Genomic DNA, 18,495 nt, shown 5'->3' on the forward strand with positions numbered 1-18,495 from the left:
GAGCACTGAGAATTTTAGGGCAGTGAAACCATCCTCTATGATACTGTCATGGTGGCTGTGTGTCATTACACATTTTTCCAAACCCATAGAATGTCCAACACTAAGAGTGACCCCTAATGTAAACTGTAGACTCGGGGTAATAATGACCTCTCAGTGTAGGTTCAGTGATTATAACAATGATTGTACCATTCTGCTGGGGGTTGTTGATAAAGGGGGGGGCTGGGCATGGAGGGGGGCCTAGGGGAAATCTGTACCTGCGGCTCAACTTTGCTGTGAACCCAATACTGCTCTAAATTAAAGACTTTAGCGGATGATTATAGGCTTTGTTCAACCGTACAGTCATGCTGCCGCTGAGCAGCTAAGAAAACAGGTTTATTCTTGAGAAGATGGTTAAAAGTAATTACTGACAAATTATTTATTATTTTTTTAAACAAATTTTTAAAATAATTAATTAATTTATTTATTTTTGGCTGCGTTGGGTCTTCGTTGCCGCACACGGGTTTTCTCTAGTTGCGGCGAGCGGGAGCTACTCTTCGTTGCGGTGCACGGGCTTCTCATTGTGGTGGCTTCTCTTGTTGCAGAGCACGGGCTCTAGGCACACGGGCTTCAGTAGTTGTGGAGCACGGGCTCTAGAGCGCAGGCTCAGTAGTTGTGGCACACGGGCTTAGTTGCTCCGCGGCATGTGGGATCTTCCCGGACCAGGGCTCAAACCCGTGTCCCCTGCATTGGCAGGCAGATTCTTAACCACTTGCGCCACCAGGGAAGCCCCAAAATTGTTTGTATCTAAAACAGAAAGCTTATTGCAGTGTGGTGCTGTGGATTCCAGGGGATGGACTTGGAACGATTCTTATAAAATTATATTCCCGATTCAGCAAAACTGAAACTTTTATACAAAGGATTTGAGATGGAAGATAGACCCCAGATAGAATCTGGTAGAATCTACTGTGTCTATGCCTGTCTTGAGCAGTGCTTGTCATGGGGCTGTACTGGGTGTGCCTCGGAGAGCCAGGCTACAGCCAGGAGACCAGAGGGTGGTGATTGGTGTGGTCTCAGACCTGCCTGGTGAGCTTCACTGGGCTCTTCTGGGCCACCTTTCGACCCTATTAAGTCTATACTGAGAGCAGCTTCCTCCCCGGTTAGGTGCTCATTGAGAATATTTTTTTTCCCTTCATCAGTGAAAACTACCTAATTCGTTGGGGCAGCAATGGAATGCCCAAGGAAATCGAGAAGCTCAACAACCTTCAAGTGGTCTTTACTGTAAGTCCTACCTATGCTTAACCCTTTCCTTTGTTTGTGATATTCACAGGTGCACGTGACAAGTATATGGAAAATTTTAAAATGAACACATGAAAATAACAATCATCATAATCCCTCTAGCAGGAGTGACCCACTCATTTATTCACCAAATATTTATTGAGCACCTGTCAGAGGCCAGGCACTTGAGATACATCAGTGAACACATCAGATAATGTCCTGGTTCTCAAGGAGCTTTTTGTCCTAATGGGGAAGTCAGCAATAAACAGTAATCAGATAGATGAGGACTTGTATAGAATGTTAGAGGTCGTGAGTGCTTTGGGGGGATTGGGAGTTTCTGGGCTGGGGGAGGGTTGCTGTCTTAAATAGGTGGGTCAGGGCAGACCTTGATGAGCAGGAGCCTTTGAGCAAGAACTTCCAGTTGACGAGGGGGTGAGCTGTGCAGATAAAAGGGGGGACGTTCCAGAGCCAGGTTACAGTCAGGGCAAAGACCGGACTAGACTTTTCTGTTGGCTCATATATGTATATTTCTTTTTTCAAAGTGTAAAGGGTTTTTTTTTTTAAATTATGTGTAACACAGACAAAGTTATTTAAGTCAATAAATTTTTAAGGAATTTCACATGTTCTGATTCTTTCCACTGCCAATCACCTTTTGTTCCTCCAAACTCATAATCTTCAAGATAAAATAGCCCTTTCAAAAAGAAGTTATCATGTGAGTCAGCCCACAATTCTTTTAGTTAGGCTTCTTTGATCTCCAATGAAATATGGACACACTTCAAAATTCCCCACCTGTCATCTTTGGGATCCAATTTCCTCAAGCGATTTACTTTAGGACCATGTTTAGGGTCAGGCGATGGATCTGCCTGGTTCTGAATTTGATGCCCTCTAAAAATGTATTAGGTTCAAATCATATTCACTCCTAAGCCATCACACCCTAGAACAGTACAGATCATTGGGATATTGTTGGCTTATATTTCAATGGACTTTTCCCTCTTTTTCTCCACGTCCCCGAGGCAGGAGGTGTGCTGCTGTAAATGGATCAAGAGCCAGGAAATGTACTGGGCGAGAGCTTGGGGCCTGGTGACTCTCTTTTTCATGGGCTAGGAACTTTCTTGGGATTCTCTCCCTTTTTTTTTGACATCAGTGCTTGAAATGCCCTGGAGCTGCTGCCACCTGCTCTGAACAGCCTTGGTGGGCAGGTTTTCCAGCTCCCATTAAGCCTAAAAGAGATACTGGCTTCCTTTTCTCCCTTTTTCCCTTAAGCCACACCCATATTTTGTCTGCTTATTCTCTTACCACTCTTACAGTAAGGAAAACAGAGTCTAAGGTAAAGCACCAGAGGAAGTGATAGGAAGGAACGTTGGTCCACTGCTTCCCTCCTTTCTGCCTGCCTGCCTTCCTTCCTGCTTATTATTATTCATTCCATCTATTAACCTCCTACCCCTATGACAAAAGTGGTCTATTACTATCCCTGCCCTGACCCATCCACATCTTCACCACCTAGTAAAACATCAACAAAAAAGAGCTTAGAACTCTTCCCAAAACCTCTCCCCAACACGCAGAGTATTTCCTCAATTCTAAGATATGTGAGGTTTTTTTCCCCTGAAATCAAAAAGCATTTATCAGTCAATGTGTACATTATTAAAAAAAAAAAAAAAAAAAAAAAAAAACACATTCAAAAAGGTGTCATTGAATCATTGGTCCATCTTCTAATCAATGCTGTTTCAGAATAGCTGCAATTCACCCCCTCCCCTCCTCCCCCCACCAATTAGGCCCTTCCTATATGCAAATTTCATGTCCAACTTTTTCGGTTAAATAAAATGCGGTGACTGATTCTTTGGTCATTGAACATTCTACAGAAACTTCATTTATAAATGATTGTATATAATTGAATAATATCAGTGTGCCCCACTTTATGTAGCCAGTCACTTAGTCTTTATCTTTCTATTAACAGAAGCCTCACAAAACCTAGAGTAGAAATTCAAGGTTAATATCATCATCGGTATATATTCCTATCTTGGAGACCTGAGTTAATTTGATTATAGTGGATAGATATGGATTGATTGTTTAAAAAGTAATTCTTGATTCAGTAAAGAGGCCTTGGATAGCCGTTTCATGAAAAGAATTTGAGATGCAGTTAAATCATTTCTGATATTAAAGCAAATGAGATATGTGAGCTCTTTTGTGGGTTTACTCACCCATCCTTAGCAATACAAACAAGCATAGAGCATGAGCCACAAAAAGACAGAGACATTTCATCTACGCATTTCTCATTAGTCAACACACACCCAGAAGCTCTCGATGGATATCCCTCATAAAACAGATGAATAATTACAGAAAGCAGTGCATGTAAATTTCTGTGTTATAGTTGCCTCCCAGGATTATTTGGAAGGTGAAATGAAATATCACCAGCACGTGTAGATACCCAGTAAATGTCAATGTCTTGTAAGTTTTAATTTCATTTGACAATGAAACGCGTCTGGTGCTCAGATATGCCCTGGCCAGGATATAAAGTAGCAATGACAAGGGACCCCATTTTTAAATACCCTGTGTAAACTGGAGACTTGAGATTGAATACGATCTGATTTATAAATTTGAAGTAGGAGCTGGGGAATTTTTAAAAATTCTTTTTTTGAATACAGTCATTTTTCTCTGATGCTATGATGGTTCTTGGGTGGCTAGGGGGGAGAGAGGAGTCCTTCTGATATTTCAGCATTAGGAAGTATGCTCTGAACGGTGTTTTATTGTAGAGTGAAGAGAAAAGAGAAATGAGCGTGACAGGGTGATGGAGTGTGACCTCCTTTCCTGTTCTCTCCACCCCGTAGGACCTCAGCAGCACAGACCTCATCCGGCCCCGCATCAGCCTCGTGTGCCAGATTGTCCGGGTTGGCCACATGGAGCTGAAGGAGGGCAAAAAGCACACATGTGGGCTCCGAAGACCCTTTGGAGTAGCAGGTACAGAAAGAACCCGAGATGGATGTAAAATGGTATGGCCACTGGGAAAACAGTATGGCGGGGCCTCAAAAAATCAGATTAGGATCCAGCAATCCCACCTCTGTATCCCCAAACGAATTAAAAGCAGGGTCTCAAAGAGATAGTGTCACACCCATGTTTACCACAGCGTTGTTCACAGTAGCCAAAGCAACCCAGGTGTCTGTTGACGGATGAATGGATAGACAAAATGGTCTTTCCATACAGTGGAATGTCATTCAGCCTTAAGCAGCCCGTGTCCCCTGCATTGGCAGGCGGATTCTCAACCACTGCGCCACCAGGGAAGTCCAATGTGAATGTTTTTAATGCCACTTTGAGCTGTACATTTAAAAATGGTCAAAATGGCAAATTTCATGTTATGTATATTTTTCCACAATAAAAAAAAAAATTAAAAGAAAGATAGAGAAGAGGGAGGAAGGAGAGAGGAGACCCAGAGACGGTACAAGATGCATTTGGTTGTTAGTGCTAGCATCAGACACACTGCGTTTACTGCCTGGAACTGCCAGGTAGCTTTTTGTGGGTTCTGTGTCCTCACCTAGATGCCCCTCCTTTGTTTCTCCCTCACTGCCCAGCACTCTGTCTTGTACGCAGCAGGGCCCTCTCAGTAAAGCCTCTGTGTGACTGTTGTAATCTTCCCTGACTGCGGCTGCGTATTGATTTTAATTGAATAAAATTCTCCTGGGAAAGTGGTTTGTATGTCTAGGAAATTGGCTCTTCCAAGGCAACATTGCTTTCAAAGAGGGTCCTTGGCTTAAATCAAGGTCCATAACCTTCCAGGAGGCCCTCCATTTTCCTCTGTAGTTTGTTAAATGGAGGAAATATATTTTTGCTCTTGCACCGACATTTTGGTCACTAAGTAGTTTTGAAAGCCATCAGTTCTGCCCCTGGAACAAGGGCCCAGAAACTGCACGTTGTCAGGGTTGACCTGTGGGTTACGTGGCTGGTGAGGCGGCCTCTGTACCCCAGGAGGCTGTGTGCATCGTGCATCCCTTGAACGGCCTTGCACTGCACCTGCTCTCAAGGTTGGCCAGGCTCTGTCTAGAGGGGACAGCACTACTTCCTGATAGTGAATTAAAATAAAAGCCCAGAAAAGGCAAGGAACCCTGGCCCAGGACTGCTTAGCCATCTATACGGGCAGTCTATTCTTTCATAAAAGATTTAAGGAATATTCAAGGTCGTCGTCTTTCAAACTGGGCCATAGAGATTCAAACATCGAGCTCAAGGCTTTTATTTGCTCTTCCATTTCAGGGTGTGTGTGTGTTCATTCAGGGCGTGGAGATTAATTTACTTGGAGCCTTGATGCCAAACATCAGCAGAAGTTAGGAGTAACTAGGTGATGTCATTCACAAATGAACTGCCTATTTGGGGGTTCAAATACAAATTCTCCAGTGTGTGTGTGTGTGTGCGTGTGTGTGTGCACGTGCGCGTGTGCGTGTGTGTGCGCACGTGCGCGTGTGTGTGTGCGCGTGCGCGTGTGTGCGTGCATGCAATGTTTTCAGGGGTCTATTAAGGGCTGATAGCAAGTTGATGTCATGCCCTGCTTTCTACAGCTTCCTTTCACTAACTTTATTCATTCCCAAGCCTTATGCGCTATATGTTCGGGTTGATTTGAGAAAGCATTTCCTCCGTTTTCTTTAGTTTTTCTTACGATTATTGTCTTGTATCTCAGTATTTCTTTTAATCACCAAACGGATTACCTGTGGTGTGGATCATTAGTGTGTGTTTTATGGCTAGATTGTAATTTATTAACCAAGGAATGGCTTCTTGCCATGGCCCCTGCCTAACCTCAGCAGCTGTAGAGTGAATGGCCCGCTTATTAGTTCTCTGGGCAGCAGGCATAGTTAGGTTAAATGGTTTGGCCCTGTAATCACTGTTGGGTTCTTACCCTGGCTTTACCACTTAAACCTCTGACCTAGGGAAAATCACCTACCTTTCCTGTAGTCAGTTTCCTCATCTCTTAAAGTAGAGCTAATATTAATATTTGTATAAATAAGACAGTCCATGCAGTAGGGTTACAACAGCGCTTCCTTAATAGCTCTTACTGGGCATCAAAGACCGAATCACTATGTGGTCTTCTAGTCTGTGCTGTTGGTGCCCTGGCTGCCCTTCATTTATGTGGAAACCAGGTGAGAAAATGTCAAATCAGAGGGACAGTGGACCATGGCAAGTCTTGAGTTCCTCTCCCAGGTCTTTTATTCTATTGACACTCCTGCAAAAAAAAAAAGAGTGTTCTCTGGGTCTTGGAACACAGGCTTACTAAAAAGTGTCAGTGTCACGGGACTCAAGAATTCACCAACTTGGTCTAGTAGAATTTTTTAAAGGAGGTAGTCTGCAGGGTTGATCCGAGAATGCGTAAGCCCCTGCCTGAGCCCCTGATGAATTGATCTTCTGCTAGGCTGGGGACGTTGGGAGTCATCATTGGCAAAGAAATAAAGGAAACGTCCCTGCTCGCTCTCGCTCTCTTTCTTCCTCCAGGGTTCTATGTTTGCTTGTACTGTAATTTTCCATAGTTCCTCACTGAGGCCTGAAGCAATTAGTTTCTTTAATTAAGTTTTGTCTTTTTCCTAGTGATGGATATTACCGATATCATACACGGGAAGGTGGATGATGAAGAAAAGCAGCATTTTATTCCCTTTCAGCAGTAAGTACTTGGGCATTATCCCAGGTGACTTGAGACCTGGATTAGGCCTTTGGATGGTGTGTTAGAACCAGGTGCTAGGAACCTTTTGCCCAGTTAGAAAAGGAAAGCTCTTAAGCGGGAAGATTGTCAGAGCGGAGCCAACAGAAGACTTTATTCAAAGTCCTTCATATTGCACTCCGTTAAGAGGGTGACTGAACTTTCCTGATTCTACGGAAATGACCAAAGGAACATAAGGGGCGAACCTACCAGATTATGGTGCCATTTAAATGCCAGAAATGCCAAAGTTTACCTGTACTTTGTCCTATGGAACAGGTATCACAGAGGACGAGGAATCAAGCAGAATAGCACGGGGCTTCTCAGACTGTAACCTGCACATGAATCACCTGGGATCTTGTTAGGATGCAAAACGTGCTCTGGTGGGTCTGGAGTCTGCATCTGACAAGCTTCTAGGTGATGGTGCTACTGCAGGTCTGGGGCTCACACTTTGAGTAACAAAGGTTCAGGAGATGCGAGAGTGAAGGGTAGACTAATCCCTGTTTTCCTGCAAGCGGAGGAAAGCCAGCCTGGGAATGCATGGAAGCTTGCCCCGCAGAGCCGCACTCAGCTCCCCATACTGAGTCTAGGAGCTGGAGCCCTGGGTGGGCCACTGGGGGATGTCGGAGAGCTACTCTCTATCCCCGTAACGCTGAAGGAGCGCACGTGTGAACATCATGACTGGCTCATACTCTAGCAAGCACGCGCCACTTACCTTGCACAGGTGGCTGGGACGTTGCTGGATCTGACTCCTAACAGGGCAGTCGTGTCAGTGAGAAAAAATGATTGTCTCGGCCAGTATGCGGCCACCACAACAGATCAATATGACGAACCGAGAATTCCAGAAACCAGCCCAAGGATATTTGAGTTAATATGTGATTTTATTAGTAATAAGTAATATGGTTATATATTTTTAAAATTATTTTAAAATATTAATTTTGAAATCAGTGGAGAAGATAAACTATGCAAAAGATAGTGTTTGAGAAAATTAGCTAACCATTTAAGAAACATAAGTTAGATCCTCATGTCCCAACTTACACCACTGTAAATTCCAGATGATAACACATGTAAGTGTAAGAGCCAAAAATCTTAAAGTACTATAGGAAAACAAAAGTTTTATACGCTGTGATGTGTCGGAGGCCTTTCTGAGTCAGACACCAAAGATTCGACTAAAGAAGAAAAATTGGTAGGTTTAGCCTCACAGAAAGTTTAGACAACTTATACATAGAAAAAATTTAATAATATCTTTGCAATGTCTGTGAAAAAGAATAAATATTTCTAAATTATAAGGAATTAATACAAGTTCATAAGGAAGTAAGAAGGAAACATACACATGCAAAGAAATGGCCTATAAATTCATTGAGAATCAATGAAAGGCAAATGAAACAATGAGGTTTAGTTTTGGGGTTGACGAAGTTTTAAAAATATATGGTATCCAGCGTTCAGTGGGTATAAATACTACTTATAAGAATATAAATTGTTACAATGCATTATATACTCCATAATTAACAGTGATTATTTCTGTTGGTGTAACTCTAGGTGATTTTGCCCCTCTTTTGGTTTAACTCTGCTTACTATTCTTTCTACAATAAATAGGTATTATATGTAATTTTATTTAAAATATAAAAATCCTTATCTTTCATTTTAAAGTCCAGCACTTTTGGATAAGTTTCTAAATATAATAGTATAAATAGTTTGTGCTAAGTAGTACTTCCCTTCTCATCCAGAAGCTGCTATTAATAATTTTTAAAATATGTGCTTATCTAGTATCCTACCACCTATACACTGACCCTCCGAGAATATGGTGAGGTAAATATTTTATGTAGCTTAGTGCTAGTGTGAATTATGACACAACTTTCAAATTCATGACTGCTGCTCCCAATGTAAATATGTATATTTAAGTATATTAAATAAGTGTGATATATTAAATTAGTACATATATTAAAATATATAATTTTATATTAATGCATTAAATTAAATGATTTCATATATTAAACCAACTATATTACAATATCTTATGTAAATATAATAAATATTAAATAAAATACATAGCATAAATGTGAATATGTAAATACATAAAATATAAATATACTTGTGATATACTATAAATAATTTTCATATCCATGAATGTTATTTCTATTATATATACATATATTCTAATTATGTACTATGTATATATGTATAATATATGTATATTTTATATGTATATATGTACTAGGAGCAGCATTCATGGATGTGGGAGTTATATGAAATGTTATATAATAATATATATAATATTATATATGTTTCAATATATATGAATTATCGGGGCAGCATTCATGGATATGAAATTTATTCTACTCCGTACAAATAATATTATAAATATATATAAAATAGGAGCCGCATTATGGATATGAGTTATCTCAAATGTGTTTCTCTGTATTTGTCTCACTTTCTGAGGTGGATTGCTTCTTTGGTTATGTGCCTCCCCACTTACTTTCTGAACCAGCTCTTACCTAGCGGCCGTGCTGAAACAGTGAGCTTTCAGACTGTCTCCACCGTATAATAATACAAGCTTTGAGTCTCCAAGGAGTCCAGCCCTAATTTGATTACCACTCACTGTGTGGCCAACAGCCACTGTACAGCTTTCACGATGCAAATCACAGCCTCTGGCATTGAACTCCTAAGATTTATGGCAAATGCTTTCATAACTTACCTCGAAAGCTTTATAGCGATTATTATATTGGGAGAGTTTTATGCGTGTATCCTGCTAGTCTAAGAGGGAGTCATTTGAAAACAACTCAGACTGTCGCAATCCCACCTTTCAGGAACATATTGCAGAATGCTTCCCCGCTGTTGTCAGGGTACAGGTCTGAACCCTGCAGAGAAAGCTGGCCTGTGTGTCATGGGCAAGAGAACAAAACCACAGCAGAGAAGACTGGCCACCGTTGTCCCGCTCCAGGCTGATATGTAGTTATTGACAGCACTTGTGCTTTCCATAGAATGGGGGCTGTGTTTGGCTCTTTGATCCCCCTGTACGAGCCTCAGCCTGATGTGATCTTTAAAGTGGCTCTTATTTGCTGGTGGCTGTGCCATTGCAACCCTAAACATAGTTCTTCATCACGTGGGGTTCTACGAACACCATCCCGAAGCCGCTGCGTACATACCGCTCTTGTACATTGAGTGTTGTCACTAGATGTGGGCCTTCACGGCATGTGATCCTGGCCCATTTCCTTACAGATGAGGAAACTGAGGCCCAGAGGGGAGACTCTAGCAGAGCTCACTTGGCAAGTAGAGCCAGAACTGGAGGCTGGGTCTTCCTGCCCCTTCCTCCGTCCTTCTACCATTCCATTTCTGCAGCCTCTCCCACCTTATAAAGTGCATCAAGCATTGCCCCTGGTTTTAGTTGTTAACATTTGACTGTCGGTTTTGTTTGTTCTTGGGGTTTATTTTTCCCCTCATTACCCCAAGTCATTTCAAGATGAATTCAGTGTCTGAGATAGGCCCCCGGTGGGAAAATAAAGATGGAAAGTATCCTGTAATTAGGTTCCTTTACTGTTTATATTTCCAAATGACGCGCATCGGACCCACCACTATCTGAGGCTGTGCTGCAGAGACTTCCTCTTTTTTCCTTACCAATCATTTCTGACTTTCCCAGAATTGCCATGGAAACCTATATCCGGCAGAGGCAGCTAATCATGTCGCCCCTGATAACATCCCATGTGACTGGGGAGAATGAACCACTCACTTCAGTCTTGAATAAAGTGATAGCAGCCAAGGAAGTGAATCACAAAGGACAAGGTACACAGCCCTATGTACTGAGCTGGGAGGGGACTCTGGCAGGGGTGGAGGGGTGGTGCTCAGAGCTGAGTCCTTGGACTCTGGCCCTTTCACTATCTTTCTCTGATATAAAACAGACCCTGCTGGGGACTGCCCACCTCAGTTTCCGTCTAAAGGCAGTTAAGACTTAAGAGAGTTGGATCACAGCTGTATTTTGTAAATTCTATAGAACAGATTCTCATCCCATGAGTCTTTCCTCACTTTTGTCTGACCTGTAATCCCCGTGGTGTTTCCACAGGTCAAGGCACAAAGAAAAAGGTTTTTTTTTAAAATTTTTTAAAATTAATTTTTATTGGAGTATAGTTGCTTTACAATGTTGTGTTAGTTTCTGCTGTACAGCAAAGTGAATCAGTTATACGTATACATATATCCCCTCTTTTTTGGATTTCCTTCCCATTTAGGTCACCACAGAGCATTGAGTACAGTCCCCTGTGCTATACAGTAGGTTCTCATTAGTTAAGAAAAAGAGTTTTGAGGATAATTATGTTCCACTCTCTGAATATGTTTCTCCCAATACGTTTCCTAAAATTGAGAGGAAGGAGACCAAAGTAATGCAAATGAATATGTATTAATATAAACTAATGGGCTACCTAGCACAACATTTTTAGTTGTTTTTAGCACCTCCATATATCATTTTGTTGATATAGTTTTAACTCAGAGGAGTTCTGCTTATTGAAACTGCATTTTTAACTCAAATAATAAGGGAAAATAGTTTAAAATCTAAAATTCAGATGGTGATGATTTGGGGATAATTTTGAAGATTGAGTCAATTTTTTTTTTTTTTTTTTTTTTTTACTACCTGTAATTGTCTTCTGAAGTGGAAGCATTTAGGAAACATTTTCAGCATATTTAATTTGCCATGTGTTCACAGTTATCCTGAGTAGTAAATACATGTGAGGAATCATAGAATCTGAAAATAAATAACTAAATGTATTTCTGTTGTTTTGGAACTCCTAACCTAAGGATATAATTTGTTAGAGTGGAAAACCCTTACACTAAATAGATTACTGTATATGTACAATTTTTTTTAACAAAACTGAAAAAAGAATACCATTCCTTCTCCTCCTCCTTAGCAATACACTTCTCAAATGTTTTCATGCTCTTCATAAATATTTTTTGTGGCTGCGTAATATTCCATTGCTTGGATTTTTTTTTTTTTTTTTTTGAGCATGGAATCCCTAGGTAAACACTTAAATGCTTTCTATTTTGCTACCATTATAAATTTAAATAACTCTGCTATGACTGTCTTTATACATGAAGCTTTTTCCAATTTTAGGACTGCCTCCTCAAGAAAATTCCCGGAAGTAGGATTTCTGGGCCAAATGATAGGAACGAGCTTAAACCCGGAGATGTACATATTTCCAGAATACTTCCCATAGGTTTCTTCCTGTGGGCACTAGTTACCATATGCCCACTTTGCAAACTTATGTTTAAAAATCTTTACCTGTTTGAAAGGTGAAAAGTAGACCACTGTAGCATTTTTAAAAACTATGTGACAGTGAATTATCTGGCCTTCATATGTATTGATATTTAGGAGTTTTCTAAAGTTTTCCTTCCTTTCTAAAGTTTTTGTGAACTCTTTGTGTAATGAAGATAATAATTTGTCTTACTTAGGACACATACTTTTCAATTTCTGGTTTGCCAAATATTTATAAACTTTTTGTACTTCTTTGTGAATTGTATATTCATGTTCTGTTTATTTGTGAGGATCTGAATGTTTTTCTTCTAATGAGTATGAATTCCTAATTTCTTATAAGTATTTCACCATGCCTTTTATAGGCGTATGTAGTATATGGTTTATGAAGTATACCTTTTACTTTTTATGAATATCAAAATTTCAGTTTGTATAGATAATTCTTTTGCTTTTGTGATTTCTTCATTTGTTTCTCTACTTAGAAAAATGGTTCATACTCAGAGATTTGATAGTGATACACTTATTTTTTCCTTTAATTTCCTGTCTTTTTTTCTGTTTACTTTTCTGTTATATTAGGAATTTCTTTTAGTGAAAATGTGTGGTGAGAGGTTAGATTGATTCTGTTCTAAGTAGCTAGAAAATTATCCCAGCACGTTTATAGAATTGTTCCATTTTTCATGATTTGTTATGTCTCTTTTGCTATGTTTAATTGCTGTATATAATAGTACTTGATTTCATTGTTTCCATTGATTTATATATCTTTTCTACTACTAATATCACTCATTACTATAACTTTACAGTATTTTGATATCTGAGAGGGGCTATCTTTATTTTTTTTTCCCCAAAGTAAACATCCATTCACATTTCTGTCAGATTCGCAAAGAAATCTTACTGTGATTTTGTTGGGAGTATCATTAAAATTCTAAGTTAACTAGGGGAGAATTTACATCTTTATAATGTGTTTTTGTATCAATACCACACATATATTTTTCTCAGCGTTTGTGTGTGTTTATTATATGGATCATTAACAAAGAGCTAAAAGTTTATCTTTTCTTTCTTTAAAGGACTTTGGGTGTCCTTGAAGCTACTGCCGGGGGACCTCACACAGGTTCAGAAAAACTTTTCACACTTGGTGGATAGATCCACAGCAATCGCCCGGAAAATGGGCTTTCCTGAAATAATCCTTCCAGGTAAACACTTTGCTTGATTCACCTGTTCTGCGTCCTCTAGGAGTTTGTTCCATGCAGCCATCACTTCTAATGGGACTCTTGAGGCAACATGGATCCGTAAGATTTCATTATTTGCATTCAGTGATATCGAGACAGTGGGAGATAGACACGGGGTTGCAGTGCTTTAGAAAACTACCCAGTGTGCAAACCCAAGAGAATGCTTTTAAATGTACTCAAATTTCTCTTTGCTTTCTCTTCCTTTATGTTCTGCACAAGCCCCTCTGAAATACTTCCTAGATCATCCATTAAGTAGCGCTAAATAGCACAGGTTCTCTGTCCCGAGAATAATTTACTTCATCTGCACGTACCTCTTCTCATGATGACATCACCAGCACCGTGAGCTCCTTGCCAGGAAATTCCAGCGAGGTGCCCACTCAGCTCAGACTCAACTGGACCTTCTGCTCCAGTGGCTTAAGCTCCAACTATGTTCTCGGCTCTCCTCATACTTGTGGTGACAAGAATGTAAACATTCTGCAGTTTCCTACTTTAGTTTCATCTTTTTTTGCCACCGCGTGTTGGTAATCTGCATATGTGTTCTCGTGAATTCACTGATTTAACCCATTTATTTTCTTTTTTTTAAAAAATAAATTTATTTATTTTATTTATTTATTTTTGGCTGCGTTGGGTCTTCGTTGCTGCGTGTGGGCTTTCTCTAGTTGCGGCGAGCGGGGACCCCTCTTTGTCACGGTGCGCGGGCTTCTCATTGCAGTGGCTACTCTTGCTGCAGAGCACGGGCTCTAGAGCGCAGGCTCAGTAGTTGTGGCGCACGGGCTTAGTTGCTCCGCGGTATGTGGGATCTTCCAGGACCAGGGATCGAACCCGTGTCCCTTGCATTGGCAGGCGGATTCCTAACCCCTGCGCCACCAGGGAAGCCCCCATTTACTTTCTTGATTGTTATAGTGGTAAAAGGAAATCATCCCCTCGAGGAACCTTATATATGTGTATTATATAAAATATATGTGTTATAAATATTAAAATATAAGTATGTTGTATACTTGATAGATAGGAAGAAAGAATATATGAATAAACAATCTTTAGCATGTTAGAAAAATTCTCGAAAATCAAGCTGTTATGTATTGCATAAAAATTCAGGTTCTGGGGCTTCCCTGGTGGTGCAGTGGTTGAGAGTCTGCCTGCTAATGCAGGGGACACGGGTTCGAGCCCTGGTCTGGGAAGATTCCACATGCCGCGGAGCAACTAGGCCCGTGAGCCACAGCTACTGAGCCTGCGCGTCTGGAGCCTGTGCTCCGCAACAGGAGAGGTCGCGATAGTGAGAGGCCCGCGCACCGCAATGAAGAGTGGCCCCCACTTGCCGCAACTAGAGAAAGCCCTCGCACAGAAACGAAGACCCAACACAGCCATAAATAAATAAAAAATAAAATAAATTTTAAAAAAAATTCAGGTTCTTTTAAACTAATACAAGATCTTGTTCCTCCTTTGGGAAATTAAGGAGCAGTAATAATTTGATGCCTCACACATTTCTGTACATGGTGAGTATTAAAAGTATATTTGTGGAATGAATGAATGAAAGAGTTCTAAAATTGAGATTATCTTTTTCTTCTTTTCTCATGAAAAGTAGTTTTTCATCTGCTTATTTCATCCCTTCCAGGGCCATTTCACCCTAATACATATTCATCAACATTCTAAGAAAATGTTTTGTCTTCTTGTTGTTTATAAAAATAAGTATTGATACTCTTCCTATAACTGAAGCCAGTTTTATTGCTACAGCAAGACCGAAATCTGAAAAAATAAAATAGAGAAGTTTATCTTTTGGACAAAGTGCATTTATCTTGTAAATCTGGCTTGGAAAGATTCTTTCTATTCAATAGTATTGGTTCATAAACTTCCAGGGCTATAACGGACTTTAAAAATCATCTCGGATGATGGTTCCCAAATATGCTAGTCTTTGGATCAGCCAATCAGGATCACCTGGGAAATATGAAGATACCGATTCCCAGATTTTTCCAGAGACTCTGATGCAGTTTGTATGACCAGGGCTCTGTGGGGGATTCTGGTAATCGGCCAGGTTTGAGGAATATAGATCTGGGCTAACATCACTCACCTGGGCTCCCTCTCACCATCATTTAAACAGGCTGCAGATTCACCTTAAACTCCTCCCTCTCCTGCACTTTCTCCTATAGCTAAATTCTTGGAAGAGATTATATACTCTCTGTTTCCTCACCTGCCAGTCTCCCTCTGTCCCGTCTGGAATGGCCGTCACTAGTCACCAAAGATTACAGTGTCACCAAGTCCACTGGATATTTTTAGCGTAATGGTCGTCTCGGGCCAGTACGTGACAAGGTTGACCACTCCCTCCGTGAAATGTTCCCCCTCGCTGTCGGTGATCCCACACACCCCTCTTTTTCTCCATTCCCCTGAGGCCTCTCCCAGGACTCCTCTGCCACCTGAGCATCTTCGACCTCACCTTTAAATGCTGGAGTTGCTCAGTCTTTGGTCCTTATGCCCTGTCTTAGTTTGCTTGAGCTACCATAACAAAATACTGCGGGCCGTGTGGCTTAAACAACGGAAGTTTGTTTTCTCACAGTTCCGGACACTGGAAGTCCAAGATCAATGTATCTGTAGGGTTGTTTCTTCTGAATCCTCTCTCCTTGGTTTGCAGGTGGCCCCCTTCTCACTGTGTCCTCACGCCGTCACCCCTCAGTCTGTGTGTGTCTGTGTCCCAATCTTTTCTTATAAGGACACCAGTCATATTGGACTAGGACCCGCCCTATGACCTCATTTTACCTTATTCACCTCTTTAACATATGAATTTGGGGGGAGGGGCACAATTCAATCTGTAACAGGACCCCTTTCCTTCTCCCCTCTATTCCCTCCCTTGGTGATCTCATCCACTCATTTTGCTTCTGTGTGTTAGTTGCCTCCAAATCCAAATCTCTAGGCCCAAGACCCTTCCTTTAAACTCCACAACCGTCCATCCAACTGCTTCCTGCCTCAGGATTTGAGTGGGTCCTCTTCCCATTGGATCACTCTTCTCCTTGTTTATTTCTTACTCAAAATCCGCATTTGGAACTTGTCATCCTGGGCATCTAGACCTGACTCTTCTGTTGTGTTTTATCTAAGAGAACAGCCCTTCATCCATCCAGCTGCACAAACACGAAGCCTGAAGATCACCCTTGACACTCCTTTCCTTTACATCTCACACAAAATTAATGGAGGAGACCTGCCAGTTTTCCCTTTCAAAGGCCTCTCAGTGCCACCCCCTTCTCTCCATCCTGTTGCTGCTACCCAGCTTGTAGCTACTGTCATCAATTCCCTGAACAAGTGCCAGCGCTTCCTAACTGGTTTTCCTGTTTCTGCTCTTTCTGCCTCATTCTCCACACCATAGCATGAATGATCTTTTATAAATGCCTATCTGATTTCGTCCCACTCCCTCCTTGCTGAAAACATGACTTCTGTTTATACTTAGGATGAAGGTTCAAATTCTTCACTTGGCCTGCAGGCCTCAGGGAGACTTGTCTTATGTCTGTCTCTAGCCTCATCTCACCACAGCTTTCCCCTCACTTGAAGACTTCCATCATATATCTACTACCTCCGGGCCTTTGCACATGCTATTCTCTCTCCCTCTTCCTCCCACGCCTCCAATATCAGCTCAAAGGAGGGATTCCCACACCTTCCAAACAAGGTTGGGACTTAGTGTGATGCTTTCACCGAGCCTGGCCTTTCCCTTCTTTTGTAATGATGCATTTCATCAGGTGATTGTCTGAGAATGCTTCTCTTGCCCACCAGACTTACAGCTGCATGAGAGCAAGGCTGGTGCATGGCTTACCATCGTTTCCCAAACACCTAACACAGTGCTTGGTACAGAGTAGGTGCTCAGTCCGTTTTTTAAGTGAGTAAATCAATATTATTTCATTTTATTGTACCATAACTTATTCAACTGTTTCTGTGGTTGGAAATCGAGGATGATTCCAAGTTTTCACATTCACCAACAATATCACAGTGAATATCCCTATGGATAAATCATTGCTCATGTTTTTTTATTGCAATATAGTTAATGTACAATCTTTGGTAAGTTTCATGTGTACAACAGTGATTCACAATTTTTACAGGTTATATTCCATTTATAGTTAATATAAAATATTGGCTATAGTCCCTGTGCTGTACAATATATCCTTGTAGCTTATTTTATACATAGTAGTTTGTACCTCTTCCTCCCCTACCCCTATCTTGCCCCTCCCCTCTTCCCTCTGCCCACTGGTAACCACTAGCTTTTCTCTATATCTGTGAGGCTGTGTCTTTTTTGTTATATTCACTAGTTTGTTTTAATTTTTAGATTCCACATACAAGTGATATACAGTATTTGTCTCTCTCTGTCTGGCTTATTTCACCAATACCCTCCAAGTCCATCCATGTTGGTGCAAATGGCAAAATTTTATTCTTTTTTCTGGCTGAGTAGTATTCCAGTGAGTGTGTATGTGTGTGTGTGTGTGTGTATATACACACCACATCTTCTTTATCCATTCATCTGCTGATAGACACTAAACTGTACTCCAAAGACACTGTGGTATATATAGAGAGGTAGAATGAGGTAAGCTACAGGGAACAATACACATAGAAACTTCTGCTGTATGAATAGTTTATTACCAAGTCAGAACATTTTATATTTTCCTTATAATTTGCATCTTATTACATCCTGAAATTTAAAAATGACTCCACACAGCACCACTCACAGGATGGGTTGTCATGTTGCAGGAGATGTTCGGAATGATATTTACGTCACCCTGATCCATGGGGAGTTTGACAAAGGGAAAAAGAAGACACCGAAGAACGTGGAGGTGACCATGTCTGTGTATGATGAGGAGGGCGGGCTCTTGGAGGTACGTGGTGTCCCCAGCAGTCCCGCTGCCATCACATGCTCCTTTACAACAACAGGACTTGAGGCATGATGTTAATTGTTCTCCACTGTAGAGTGCATTTGGTGTTTCACAAGGAAAAAATAGGAAACCTGTTAAATTTGTGATTAGCAATCACCAATTGTAGTAATAAATTCATGTAGACTCTTATTTTCATGATTTCTCCTGTGCTGAGAAAGACCTTAAGCCACCAGGGATTTCAGGTGTACACTTCTGATGCAGAGATTCTGTGTCATTTTC

The 18,495-nt window shown here is 41.0% G+C and overlaps 1 protein-coding gene across 2 annotated transcripts in view; it reads left to right on the forward strand.

The window, feature by feature from the left end:
* Window positions 1–18,495, forward strand: part of DOCK5 (dedicator of cytokinesis 5) — a 215,571-nt gene that overhangs the window by 105,327 nt on the left and 91,749 nt on the right. For both annotated transcript variants that reach the window (XM_068552741.1, XM_068552742.1), the window contains 6 exons: window positions 1,176–1,257; window positions 4,080–4,209; window positions 6,814–6,886; window positions 10,557–10,699; window positions 13,217–13,342; window positions 18,095–18,219. In XM_068552741.1, the coding sequence (XP_068408842.1) occupies window positions 1,176–1,257; window positions 4,080–4,209; window positions 6,814–6,886; window positions 10,557–10,699; window positions 13,217–13,342; window positions 18,095–18,219 (679 nt within the window). The remainder of the gene's footprint in view (window positions 1–1,175; window positions 1,258–4,079; window positions 4,210–6,813; window positions 6,887–10,556; window positions 10,700–13,216; window positions 13,343–18,094; window positions 18,220–18,495) is intronic.

The sequence above is a fragment of the Eschrichtius robustus genome, chromosome 10 (genome assembly GCF_028021215.1).
Source record: "Eschrichtius robustus isolate mEscRob2 chromosome 10, mEscRob2.pri, whole genome shotgun sequence".
Taxonomy (NCBI): Eukaryota; Metazoa; Chordata; class Mammalia; order Artiodactyla; family Eschrichtiidae; genus Eschrichtius; species Eschrichtius robustus.